General features: G+C 42.6%; 1 protein-coding gene across 1 annotated transcript in view; it reads left to right on the top strand.

Moving 5' to 3' along the window:
* The window catches only part of Negr1 (neuronal growth regulator 1), a 670340-nt gene that overhangs the window by 393302 nt on the left and 263001 nt on the right, over positions 1-14037 (top strand). Inside the window, exon 3 of the mRNA XM_041648210.1 lies at positions 10200-10325. Within this exon, the coding sequence (XP_041504144.1) occupies positions 10200-10325 (126 nt within the window). The remainder of the gene's footprint in view (positions 1-10199; positions 10326-14037) is intronic.

The following is a 14037-nucleotide window of genomic DNA, read 5'->3' as shown; positions in this document are numbered from 1 at the left end:
CATGCTTAGCCAGCTTGCTTATGAAGTCTAGCACTGGGTGCCTAAGGATGGTACCACCCAGAGTGGACTGGGTCCTCCTACTTACCTTAACACAGACATGTCTGTAGGCCAATCTGATGGAGACAATTCTTAACAAAGGTCCAGGTGATGGAGGTTGTGTCTGGTTGACAATAAAAGCTAAGCAGGAGGACCTAGTTAGATTTCCTTCTTCAGATGGAAATCATGAGTGGTTGCTGTTCTGTGGTGTAGAATCCTTCACTGGGGAGCTACAACTTAGTCTGAAGATGAACTCTGCACGACCAACTTCTGTGCACGCTACTTCACGAGAAGTACTTTTACTCCCAGTGTGAGTGATCAGCTCTGACCAAGTCACCTCTGAGCATCTATTTCTGAAGTCTCTTCTCTACAGCCTATATTCACAGAAAACACTCTTCTGCGGTAGTTTCATATGCCATGAAGTCAAGCAGCATAAACCTTCCAACTTGTGTTAATCTGAAAACAATTCCAAAATTGAATGCATACAAATAGCAAGGACAGTTTGTCTTACAAGCAAAACTACAGTCTGAGTCAAGTAGTCTCACCAGGATGAACTGGCTAATTTTGACCTCAATAAGCTGTAAACCATCACGGGCTATACCCCTGATGCCTCAGAATCTCACCATGTGGCTTTCACATGTGGCATCTCCATGTGCTGTCTCTAGCTGGGTAGCTCCAGGGTGGTCAGGCGAACTACACAGTCTCCCAAGCCTCCAGGAATGAGTGTTCTTGGAGACCAGGACAGGAGACAAATGCCATTACTTTATAACCCAGTTTGGAAGTCATTCAGCTTCCAGCTCGCCTTTTGGAATCATCGGTAGCAAACCAAATTCAGAGCAAACAGAGTGGGGATGGATGGAACCCATCCTTAGGGGAGGGGCCCTAGGAATCCACGGCCTGAGAGAGCATAGAAGGAGTAGGATCTTGAGCGCTGAGACCTCTGCTCAGTGACACATGCTACACCAGCTACCAGCCCTTTACCCCTGCTGTATGCACCCTCTGTCAGGCACGTTGCCAACAAAAAGTAAGGCAGAGAGCCAAGGCAAACATTTTCAATTTCCACCCAATACGACTCCAGCTCACTTTCAAAACTATACAGCCAGAGGAGGCATTATTTATTTTCACCCAAAGCTTCATTCCCAGTGAGCTTTTGGACCCCATGGAAATATTGAGGATCTATCTAAAAATGGATACCTGAAAGTACCCACATAAAATACATTAAGCTGCTAATAATGATCACCCCTAATGGTGGCGTGATATTCAGTCACATGACAGTGCAGCACTACTTTGTTTTAACAACCGAAGTGCATCTCAGATGCTACAATCTATGATATTTTCCTTCTTATTCTTCACATGTTTTTCCACCCACTAATTTCAGCAAATGGGTATCATCTTCATAATTAGGATAATAAATATTATTTACAGAGAACAAAGGAATGAGTGTACTTCAAAGAAGACATTATTTGTCTAATGGTGCTGAAATGGCACCTTTGCTTTGCAAGCAAAAGAACACCACAGCAGCTTTTAGACATAAAGTCTGATAAAAAAAAAAAGCGTAAAAATAAAGCAGATACCGAGCCCTGGGCGTGTGAGGAGTGCACATTGAACCCAGTGAAGCAGAGTGGGCATTCTTCATGAAATCAAGGCATGTGGTACATAAGTACCCCACAGCTCCAAGAGTGCATTCGGGCCCTTGGGTTCTAAAAAGCCTGGAGCAAGCTTTCTGCTATGGGAAATGTTTGCAAAGCAGGCATCTGGGTTCTAGTTCGACACAAATGTGCTGTTTTCTCTGGTTTAGGAAAATGGTTCACTCCAAGTACCAAGGAGGAGGCAAGAAGTCCTCTCAGCTGATGCAGAGGGCACTTTATGGCTCTACTCCAAAACTGGTCAGCAGGTTTATGGGAAGAATAACCATACTAAAAACAGGCACCTTCTTTCCTTGATCTAAATTCCTGGAAAGGGACACATCATAGCTACCCAGACTGTTTTTCTAAAGTTCTTAAAATACTTTGCCAAATGGTTTCCAGGAAAATACTCATTATCAATTCTTAATAAAATGTTACCATCTCAGCAGGTTTGGAGACATGGTTGGTTCCCGGGCAGTCTCAGCGGCAACGCAGACTCACAGGCTATTCCCTGAGCCTGTGACACCAGCTCTGCCCAGTGTGCCCTGGCCTTCCTGCTGCTGCTGCTGCAGTAATTCCAATTCTGTCTGAACAATCAAGGCGCTACTAATGCTGATGCTGCCCTGAGGTGCACCAAGGGTCTGAACTCCAGCGGGCAAACATTCCCTGGAGGAGCCAGCCGCTACTGATGCTAAAACCCAAGTGAAACAAAAATAACAATCCTATACCCACCCAAATATGAAAACTCTAAGGCGGCAATGTTCCATTTTACTTCTTGAGTGTTTTAAAGCAAATACGGAGTCTGCCTCTCAATAAAAATATGAAAACTGTTACTTAACTGCTTCAAATCTTCTGAAGGCCAAAGGAATATTCAAATTCTTTGATCACGTTTAGCTTCCATGTATACTCAACCTTCTCCTAAGTTCGTTTGTTTCAATTTGCCCTTGAAGAGCTATAGCCTAAGAACATTTTCAGTGAAGAAATGTGTCTTAAAATTTAAAGATCCTTCGTGTTCTTATGCCAGAGTTTATCTGCCCCAATGTTAAACTAGCAAGAGACAAGGACAAGAATGGAAGATAAAGTGATGTTCATGCTGGGTTTATCCACCATTCCATGCTACATGGTGCCCACCCCCTCCCATCCTCACCCACACCTCTGTACTGCTTCAGAGGATCTGTTCCTGACTGCTCAGGAGGGAATAACCTAAAGGGAAAAGCTGCCCAGGATCTTCATGTGGCTGCCCTTCCTCATGTACCTTGCTAATCTTACCGTTTAAAAACAAATTGCAGAGCCAGGCAGGTGTTGGTGGCACATACCTTTAATCCCAGCACTTGGGAGGCAGAGGCAGGTGGATCTCTGTGTGTTTGAGGCCAACCTGATCTACAAGAGCTAGTTCCAGGACAGGCTCCAAATCTACAGAGAAACCCTGTCTTGAAAAACAAAACAAACAAACAAACAAAAACAAATTGCAAACACCTAAGCTCCCTCCCATCTAGACCGTGAACACAAGGAACAGTGGCAAGAATCACAGAGAAACGAGTGTCCAACCATAGGACAGATAAAAAGGAGGAGCCATCTGATTGCATCCAACTCTCATTACCTAGACCACATACCCATATTCTCAGATCTCTCTGTTTGCTCCTCCTCCCACTCAGGTTTGGAAAAACTCACTGGATTCTACCCCTTCACTACCTACATATAAGACAATACAGTTTTAATCAGCACATCCTTTTCACTTTTTCTTCTGTTTCAAACTGTGGTCAAATATCAACATCCTTGCCTTCAGAAAAATCAGTTTGTAATTTTATAGTCCCAAAACATTGGGCTGGCATCTCTTTGTAGGTGTTGTGGCTTCATATTACAATTACTAATGATATGAATTTCTAACGCCACAGGGATAGACCTTTTGAGACTCCATTTCTGATGCCGCAGGTACTAGGGAAATATCCACTGGTGAGTGTAAGGGTGGCCATCTGGGTGCTCTTATGATTGCTGTTTTGTCTTATTTAATAGCTTGTGTCCTGAAGAACATGATAGGTTGAGAAATAATTGAGCATACTTTTAGATGAGGAAAATACTGAAGTTTGCAACATGATTCAAAGTTGGAGTTGGAGGAGGTAGACGTATTTCTCTCAAACATGTTCTTTACCTCCTAAGTCGTTCTGGCATGTCCCATCAGTAAGCAATTCATGAATCTGGCATGCTTACATCTATAACTTATGCTCTGGCGGGTTTTTTTTTCTTCTTTTCACCATCTTTGAGTGATGGGATGAGGAGAGAAGCCACACACATCTCTGAAATGCCATAAGCTATAAAGTCAGTTGCAGTCTGTCAGCTGGGAGAGTGGTTTTGCTGCTTAGATGTGGGCCATGAAGCCATCAAGCACCCGCAAGCACATTTTGAAAAGAAGTCATGAAGCAATTTCTTCTCTCAGTTTGAGAACAACACCTTTCCAGAAGGTTGACTGTGAAGCGGAGATGGGCTTGTACCTTCTGGGGACTGGCCAAGAGGGAAAGGGAGGTGCCAACCCCGTGGAAGGAGGAATGTTCTTTTGATACTGCCAGCCGTTGCCAGATATAAGAGTGAAAAGAAAAATTCAATTCTCCCGAGATATATGGTTCTGTCTAGCTTGTTGATTCAAGAGGCTTGGAAAAGCATCAGAAATACAGTTTCTGAACTAACAGCTGCAGCACTGTGCAGAGAATACACAAGGAAGTTGTTAGCTGTGCTCTTGCGTGGAGGCATGCATGTGCTCTGGACCAGTGTGTACATGTGGGGCTCAGGTCAGTGTCAGGGTCTTCTTCTGTCACTAACCAACATTTTTGTGAGTTTTTGAGACAGGTATCTGACTAGGATCTGGACCTCGCTGATTCCATAAACTGGCTGGGCAGAAAGCCTCTGGGGTCTTTCAATCTCTGCCCCAGCTCTGAGAATAGAAGCACACGCCACCTCTTCCTCCGGAGTGCTGGGATTAAAGGCATGCGCCACCACCACCCAGCTCTGAGAGGACTCCCTGAGTCATTGACATGATAGATGTTGCTGAGTGTGTGCTCCCACCTCCATGTTTCCACCTTTCTCAGATTTGCACAGTGAAGTCATAACGCCATAGCTGATGGGGAGAGGATCTCTGTGAGTTTGAAGCCAGCCTGGTCTATAAGAACTAGTTCCAGGATAGTCAAAGCTATTATACAGAGAAACCCTGTCTCAATAAACAGAAGTCCTCTCAGGAATTCATGTCACTGTTCATGTGACATGTTTTGAGGGTAGAACATGTAAAGGTAGAGAGAATGAAATAAATTATGGTGACAAGAGACAGAATCACTTGTATTTATATTTCTTATTTGTTCTGGTGAGCAAGTTAGGAGGAGCTAGCTAGTGTTTTTGGCAGTCGCATTAGGGACATTGGGATCCTGACCCTGAGGATTTTGGAGAAGAGCTTGTAACCTCAGAGAATCAGAAGATGAAGTGTGTTTGTCTATGAAACAATGCCCTGATCATATAAGGTAGGAGGAGGAGGAACGATTTTGATGCCAAGGATATAGTTGTTGCAGTGAACACTGAACAGTGCTCAGGATGATCTGTAGTCACTAGACTTACGAAGTCATCATCCTTTAATGAAGTTACGTGGAGAGCTGTGACCTCACAGCACAATATTGATGGGGCATTGACTTGTCCCTAGTTACCCAACACTATGAGGCAGACCCTGGAGGTCCCCGTGACATGCCCACAGTCAGAATCTCCATCTCATGTGCTCAGTAAGAGCTCTCAGCATCATGCGTGACTCAGCTTCATGTGTCATGTAACCTTGCCTCAGAGAAAAATGTTTAATTTGTTCCTTCTAGAAACATCTGTATGGGCTTATAGTGTCATCCGCAAACACTCTGCTGATCACAGACTAAGTCGCCCTCATGGAGGTTCTCCAATCATTAGTGATCTGTGTTGAGTTCATGGAAGAATTTCACATTAAATCCATGAAGGATGGTCATTACAAAAAAGTAAAAGTTTCTTCATGTGCCAGCAAGCGTGGGCTGATAGTACAGGTGGTGACAGAGTGTGTGCCGAGCATGTGAAATGAAACACCTGTGCACAGTCAAGAAGCCCCCACCCGTGTTTATATAAGCACCCTAATTACACTCAACTACTCACAGAATGGACAAAGAAATAGGAAGGGGCTCTGGAGTGTGAGTGGCATTAGAGAGACAATGAGGATGAACACCATGCCCTGTATACCTTGTCACAAATAAAACAAGGGTCCTGTATCAAGCCCCCAAGAGAGATAAAATTTGAAATATGTGTATTTCAAAAATGATGTTATTACCTGAAATAACATCTATTCACAAATGCAGTACAAATAGTGAGTTAATGCTAAGTCTCTGTGTGGCGCATGTGACCTCCCAGTTTGAATGTGCATGCAGGGAACTCTTCCGCGCCAACCTAATGCCTGCCGAGAACACTGACAGATGACTCGGTGGCAGCAGGACAGATGGACTCTTTTGTTTTGGTAAAGGGAAACCTATAGCAGGAACTAAATTACCTTTAGAGAATCTAAATCCAGAGAGGCCTCTAAACATGACTCATCTCCTGTCTGAAGGCCAAAGAACGGTTGAAAAGGAGGTGCAAATGAGCAACTGAGTTCCAGGACAACACACAACATAGGGACAAGACAGGTTATGTTACTGTAAATGGATGTGAGTTTAAACATACTTAACCTTGGACCAAAGACATGTATAAGGATACTTGCCCCAGCCTGGTGACCTGGGTTCAGTTTTAAACGGAGGAAGAAGTTGCCCACGGATCTCCACATTGCTCAGTAATTGGTGTGCACCCCCACATGCTTCTTGCCTGTCATGCTTTGATGGGTCACATTTAGAAGAATAAATTTTGCAAAAAATAAATTATTTTTGTGCTCCAGATCATAAATCCAGAAACAATATGCATAGCAATCCAAGAAACCCCTTAAAACCTATAGGTATGTAGCTAATGTTTTTGTAATCATTCATTGACTGAATACATCTGTAGGAAAGAACCTGAGTTAAGATAAACTAGGTATATAGGATGCAAACACATGCTGTAAAATTCCCAGAGAATTGTTAATACTTTAAATAAGAACAAAAAATAAAAATTAAGTAAAATTCTAACAAAAAGAAGGCATATATAGAATATTAAGTGTCTTTGATTTGTCTTTTTCCATGGCAGTATGTAAGAACTTAGAATACTGGGCTCACTATGAGCCTCACAAATATTCTGAATATTCAAGGTTCCTCCCACATGCGGCCTCCATCACCGAGACACACAAGCTGCTGGAGGAATCATCTCTCACAGCTGAGCCTCAGAGGGTTGTGATATCCTGCCCTGTTCCGATCATGGGCAGAGCCTTAGCTACTTTCCCTTCCTCCTCCTTAGCTGGTGCATCTTGTGAAGCTCCTGAACCCTTCTCTGCACCCCACCTTATTTTTCTCACAGAGCTGACCACTATGACTTTCATCCATTTGACCCATCCTTCACATCCCCCTTAGCTGTCTGGCATAGGGATAGGGTGTTTTCCTCCCTTACAGGCTGCGCTTGAGCTACATGGATGGTTATACAACTGACTTGTATAACATGACTTGTAAAGCAGCACTGGCAAAGATGTGGAAGGCAATGTGGGAAGCCAGTCTCTCAGTAACGTCCTTATCTGCTCTCTCCTTTAAATGTCTTAGGGGTGGTGATTGTCTTTCTACCTTCCTGCATCTTCTGTAGGTCTAGACTGATTCTCTCCACAGTCTTTGGTAGAAACGGGAAGCCTTGGAAGCTGAATGTGTAATGGTTTTGAAGATTCAGTGACAATAGTCACTTGTTTTCACCTCCACCAGCAACAGCACAGACGGGGGTCACCAATATTTCCACAAGGCACCTGCTATTGGTGTTAGACACATCCCGGAAAAGAACTCAGCCTCAGAATTCTTTTCTTCTTAGTACCTGTCTTCCAGATATGCCTCCTCTGTAGCACATACTGGGAGGCGATCGCCATCTCTGAAATGACAGGTGACTCCGTGGGTAGCGCCTCCTCTCAGCACTGACACCTAGCTGGGAAATGTTCAGTCAGAGTGTGTGACTAGGAGACTGGGCTGCTTCCCAGTTAGTGGAACACTAATGCTTGGCGTGAACTCAGTGGGCTGATGAACACCAGAGGTGCAGGTGATGTAGGCTCAGATGGCACTGACGGAAAGGGGACACTGCGGAGGACGAGAGTGAATGATTGTTACAAGGTAGCAGGCTTTTTATTAAATATACATACCCTGGCCAACACTGAATCAGTTAGCACATCTGACTTTGTAAAGTAAATTATCCATAGTTTATTAAAACTCTGTGTAAGTACTGTCTTGCATTTTTCTGTAGTGAACATTGGCATTTTATGCCCTATGTAAATATATATATATATACAAATATCTCATAGTTTAGCCAATTTAGATATAAATCTAATATATCTACATATTATATATAGTGTGTATGTGTTTTATATGTGTGTGCTTGTTTGTGTGTAGATGTATATATATATATATAATATATATTGTGTGTATATATATATATTTGTGTGTATATATATATATTTGTGTGTGTGTGTGTGTGTGTGTGTGTGTGAGAGAGAGAGAGAGAGAGAGAGAGAGAGAGAGAGAGAGAGAGAGAGAGAGATCTGGCAGTTCATTTCCGGTGCCCTCCTCCCTCCCACTCCACAGTAAATGAAGCTTACAATTCAGCTGCAGTAAGCAGCAAACCCCAGGGAACCCATGTCTCCTGTTCCCCAGCATTGGCATTTAGAGACATGCACCACAATGCCTGACGTTCTGCATGGGTGCTGGAGATGCAAGCTGATGTTCTCCTGTTCATACAGAAAGGTCTTTAGAGCTGAGTCACCTCTAGAACCCCAAATGACGTGTTTTTGGTGTTATAGCTTCATTTTTAGTAACTCTTCTGTCTCTCATCTTACTAGAACGTTAAGTTCTCTATGTTCATTCCAGTTTAACTGAAAATAAAATTCAGTTTAGAACTGTTGTTATTGTTGTTATTTGCCTTAGACAAGCTAAGTAAAGATCCTGATGATAATGTATTTAAAATATGTCATTTGGACACGCTCACACAGTATATGTTCAGCAGCCATGTTCTTCCTCAGTCACTTGAACCAATGCCTTATGATTACAAATATTGCAGCTTGATTTTCTTGTGGTCAAGCTCTGGTTCTTTAAAAAATAATCAAAGATAATATAAAAATATGGGTAAGTTATAAAATTGCAATGTTTAGCTACTGGACTTTAAAATAACTGTTGAAAAATACAGACCAGAATGGGATAATTCAAATGACGCTTCAGGAAGGGACAGTTTTCTAATCCATCAGGGTGACCTTTCTCTTTTACTTAGATTTCCCTGGCATCATCAAAATACTGCAATTATTTAAAGTCAAGCATAAGCTAAGTTGCTACATGACAGCTGTGTACATAATTAGGGAGATGGCGTCATTGTCAAAAGTGAAAATAGCATTGTGTAAGTTGTGACAACATTGGCAGAGTGATGAAATTATTGCCAAAGTGATAATGACATTATCAGAGTGATGACATCATTGTCAGAGTGATGACATCACTGCCAGGATGGTGATGTTGGAGAATATTTCTGAAACTAAACCCCAATGTCACATGTGGGCTTCACGCCATTCAATTAGAACATGATGTTGATGCCAGGTTCCTTTCTCACCTCTGAACCTGTGCTGACCCAGGTGCTCCAACCGTGGCCATGGACTATCGGTCCAATTTTTGTCTCTGCATCTCAGTGAAGACTCTGAGGCTAACACAGTTCACAGTGCTTGTTCTGCAAGACAAGGTACCATCTCAGACCACAGATCTATACTGTAGAGTCTTAAATCAGACCAACTGGCTTGTCAGACTAGGACAATTTAATCCTAAAAGATTCTTTTATTTTTTGATTAATGGTTTAGTTAAAGTTCCTTTCTTTTCATTTAACAAATTGTACTTCACAAAGAAAAAAGATTCTGGGATGAAAGTTTCACAAGTCTAATGCATCAGAAAGCTCCCAGTATGCTTCCCCCTCACTGTTGTGAAGACCCCATGTGTAAGGACATGACAGGCAGGCAAACCCTGCCATGACCTACTCCAGGGAGCTTGTCTTATTATTACTGATATGAGTCCTTACTAAACTACCTGTGCTCCCTAGAACACTGGATTCAAGGATGTCCAGCCCCTTGATCTTCAGTACAAAGCAGAAGCTGCATGCACCTGTGTGGCCCTAAGGCAACCCTCCATTTCCTCCCCACACTGCTCCATGCAGCTCAGAAGTTAGCAAGCTGGCACAGTGGGTCTGTTATTAACTGTTTTCAAAGCAGATTCCTCATGACAATAAGGATTCTAGGTAGACTAGGGAGATGGGGCCATATTCTAAATCACTCAGCACAAATCATCCATAGAAGGAATTTAGTGAATACTCAAGGGTATTCCAACAATGTCTTACAGATACCGAATCTCACCTCTGTGTGTTTGTTTGTATTTCCAGTTCCTCCGAAAATATATGACATCTCAAATGACATGACCATCAATGAAGGGACCAATGTCACCCTCACTTGTCTGGCCACCGGGAAGCCAGAGCCTGCCATTTCCTGGAGGCATATCTCCCCATCAGGTGAGTGTTGGCCTGCAGCGTTGGTGGCTCAGAGAGTGAGTGAACCCTTTTCATTTCCCTCCTCCTTCATGAGATGGCACCTATAGACAGCGCGGCTCAAGGAAAGTGAAGGAATGAAACACCCAAGTCATCATAATAAGGCCTCTTGATTCCTAGGCAACGTTGTTTTCATTGTAACATTCTGGGTAATCACAAATCAATAGGAAAGGCTCGAATCGAATTATTATTACAGAAAAAAACCTGTTCATTTAACTGTGTGCGGGACTTATTCAACAGCATCACGTGTTGATAGCCAGCAGGCACGGCTGAGGTAATCAGGGGAGAGTGGAATTATACAGACTATGAGTTGCTAGGCCTGATTCCAAGCCACTGTGCAGAATCAAAGGTTTGGAAGTTAGAATTATCTTTATTTGATGAAGGGATCCAAAAGTCCTCACATGGAAGTGATTTATACACAGAGATCACGTAACTGGTGGCATGAGGTCTGTGGGATGTTTCTAGGTACCCATGGCTTCTACGACTACACTGTGCACATCATCCAGAAGACTTAGAGTCAATGTTAGCAAGTTAGTGACAGTCAATCGTCATGCAAATAGGCCCATGTCTGCATTTGGAATGCCAAAGCGTGAGTGTAGTTTGCGAGTCTGGAGTAATAGAGAAGCCCCGGGATCGCAAGGGCCCGGCCGTAGCTTTACCAAAAGACCCTGCTTCTAGGGAGGAGAAAGCCAGTGATAGAGCAGGCACTAAAAAATCTGCCTTTGGGTTCAGTGTGTACACATCCCTGTGCATACAGTCCCACCCCAAATAAATACAACAAAATAGAAAAATAGAAGTTTTCACCTGTAGCTTTGAGAATTTCTTGAAAGTGACAATATTATTTTATTGTCTAGAAACACAGCACATTTTTAGATTAATACAATTTTACTTCAGTTGTTTTCCTTTTATTTTGGGAAGAAAAAAAAAAACTTCCACAAAGCTGGCGCGAACAATGAGACTGCTCTTAATAAAACCAGGAAGGAACATTGTATGTAGGCGTAGAAAAGAGCACACTTGGAACATCTACTTCATCTGCTGATGCTTTATTTAACATCGCTCATTCCTTAAGTGTCTTCCAGTTGCCTCGTTTGTGCAGAGGGTCTAATGAGAATCACCCACACCGGGTGCTAAGTATTGCTGTTAATGGGAGATAAAAATCAATACACTGGTTTCACACACTTTTGCTGTGGGCATTAAGCTCCTGTAACAGTTCTGAAGTTCGAGTGTATCGTTGACTGACAACACCTCCCTTGACAGAGCCACAGAACGGACATGTGAATGTCGAACACATGTCAGGCTCTCTATAGGCTGGAAGTGGGCACAGAAACTGAGACCCTGCGTCGAATGCACCGCTTTCTAACCCGAAATGCTTACGCTTGCATTCATCCAGACTGGCTCTCCGCTGTCCTCAAGTGTTTCCTACTTCCCAACTCTATAACAATGATCCCTAGTTATTGTTTACGTCGACAAGAGTCGCGTGTATTTATCAGGTATGCGATAGCTTGAAGCATATGTGTTCTGGAACAGTTAGAACCAGCCGACTATTAAGTGTGTTGCCGTTGTTTTCATCACGAGAATCTCAGCATCCATTCCCTTTGCATTTTCCAAGAGCAAGATGTAACAGTACCAAGGCTGGAGGGACGGCTCATTGGCTAAAGGCTAGATGACCCAGGTTCAAATCCCAACACCCCCATGGCAGCTAGCAAATGTCTGTAACACCAAGAACTAACACCCTCACACAGATTTGCCTGCAGGCAAAACACCACTGCCCATAAAATTGAAAGGTAAATACATTTTAAAATAAGAAAGAAATATTGAAAAGAAGATGTCAGAACATTAATATGCTACAATATGCAGTAGATGTCTGTGTTTGTCCTCCCGTCTCACAGTACCCAACATTCTTTTTCCAGCTTAGCGCTCCAGATATGATGAGACTAAAGAGAAATAAGAGACATAAATGTGCCTTGAGAACTCTAAGGTGATATTCAAATGTACAAATGACTCTTAATCATCTCTCCATGGATAAAATCTGATGGCAATATGGGTTTTGTAAGAATGAAGTACACAATTTCTATCCACATATAATTTTAGATTAATATTTTGGACTTAATGCTCCCATTTCGCTGTGCTTGCTTGCTGCGCACATTTGCCTTTTCATACATCCTTAGATATATTTTAGTTTAATTAAATAACAAGAATGCCAGTTACTGAAGTTATTAGAATAAAGATTGCAGATAGCATCACAAACTGAAAGGAAGACAGATTGGGTTTATAAATTAAACAGCACAGATTCATTTTTCTGATCCTGGCATACCAAGAAAATGAGTAAAATTAGCATAAACATTAATAATTATCTATGAATAGCTGGACTCTGAGAATATTTTCATAAATTGAGAATTATAATGTGTTAAGAGTTCTATATTCCAATGCTGCTTCAGGAAGCATGCCTGATAATTCTATTATCTTATATATTTATACTTGAAAGCAAAAAGTGGACTTCACTTATCCATTTATTTTTTTTACCTGGAAAACATCAATGTCCTGCATTGTCTGCTGTTCTGCTTTGCTGTGTAACATGGGCTGAAATAGCTGCCAGCCATGACCAGCTCCGGGGCTCTCTGCAGAAGCCATGGCTGAGTTCTGTACACATGCAATGTACTTGTTTTGTTCTGTTTACTAGTTGTTGTTGTTGTTTTAATAATTCCCAGTGTCTCATCCGTGATTGATTTTATGGTTCCTCCCAGGTCTCAGGATGGTGGCTTCCTCTGGATCTTCCCTGATCAATAGTTGTGTATTGGTATGATCATGCCCCAGGCAGCCCTGAAAGCAGAAGGAGTGGCCACCCTCCTGTACCTCCATCTGCTATGTGCTTCACTGAGATTTTAGATCGATAAATTCCTAGTTCATTTATAACCATGGCTTCTTTCTCTGCAAGCTGCTCAGCCTATGCCCCATTTTGCTTTCTCTGGCGTGATAAACACTGTGACTGAAAGCAGCTCGGAAGAGAAAAGTGTTCATTTGGCTCAGCATCCCATCACCGAGGGACACCAGGGCAAGAACTCAAGTCAGGAACCAGGAGGTAGGAACTGAAGCAGAGACCACAAGGGAACTCTGCTTACTAGTTTGCTCCCCATCCAAGATTATTTTCTTATATATCCCAGGAACACCTGCTCAGGGGTGGTGCCACCCACAGGGGCTAAGAGTCCTTCCACATCAATCATCATTAAAGAAAATGCCCCATGGACTTGGCCACAGGCCAATCTGAGGAGGCAATTCCTCAGCTGATATTCCCTTTTCCTAGATGATTCTAGCTGTGTCGCGCTGACAAAAAGCTAACTTGAAACATATGAGAGCATTACACCCAGATCCACCCATCATAGGAAGAGCACATGGTACATCCAGGTACACTTAATGCACCCAGTATTGTAGCCCAACAGTGTGGCAGCCCTGGGCCTGTTCTGATACATTCCCATGAGAATATACACTACGTATCCACCTTCAAGGTACTTCCCCTGAGCCTGTATCATTTCTGCAGCATGGTATCCTCAAAGCTCCCAGTCTGAACTGCAATTAAGTCAGGGGATGTATATATTTCTATAATGTGATTTGAGAATATGTCTTGGTTTTCTATATATCTAGATCTTTCACTTTGTGGAGTTAAGTAAGTGGTTTATCC

The sequence above is a fragment of the Microtus oregoni genome, unplaced genomic scaffold (genome assembly GCF_018167655.1).
Source record: "Microtus oregoni isolate MIOR12 unplaced genomic scaffold, Mior012 000000F_ref0000247, whole genome shotgun sequence".
NCBI lineage: Eukaryota > Metazoa > Chordata > Mammalia > Rodentia > Cricetidae > Microtus > Microtus oregoni.
The sequence above is the reverse complement of the archived record's forward strand: the minus strand, read 5'-3'. Positions and strand labels throughout refer to the sequence as shown.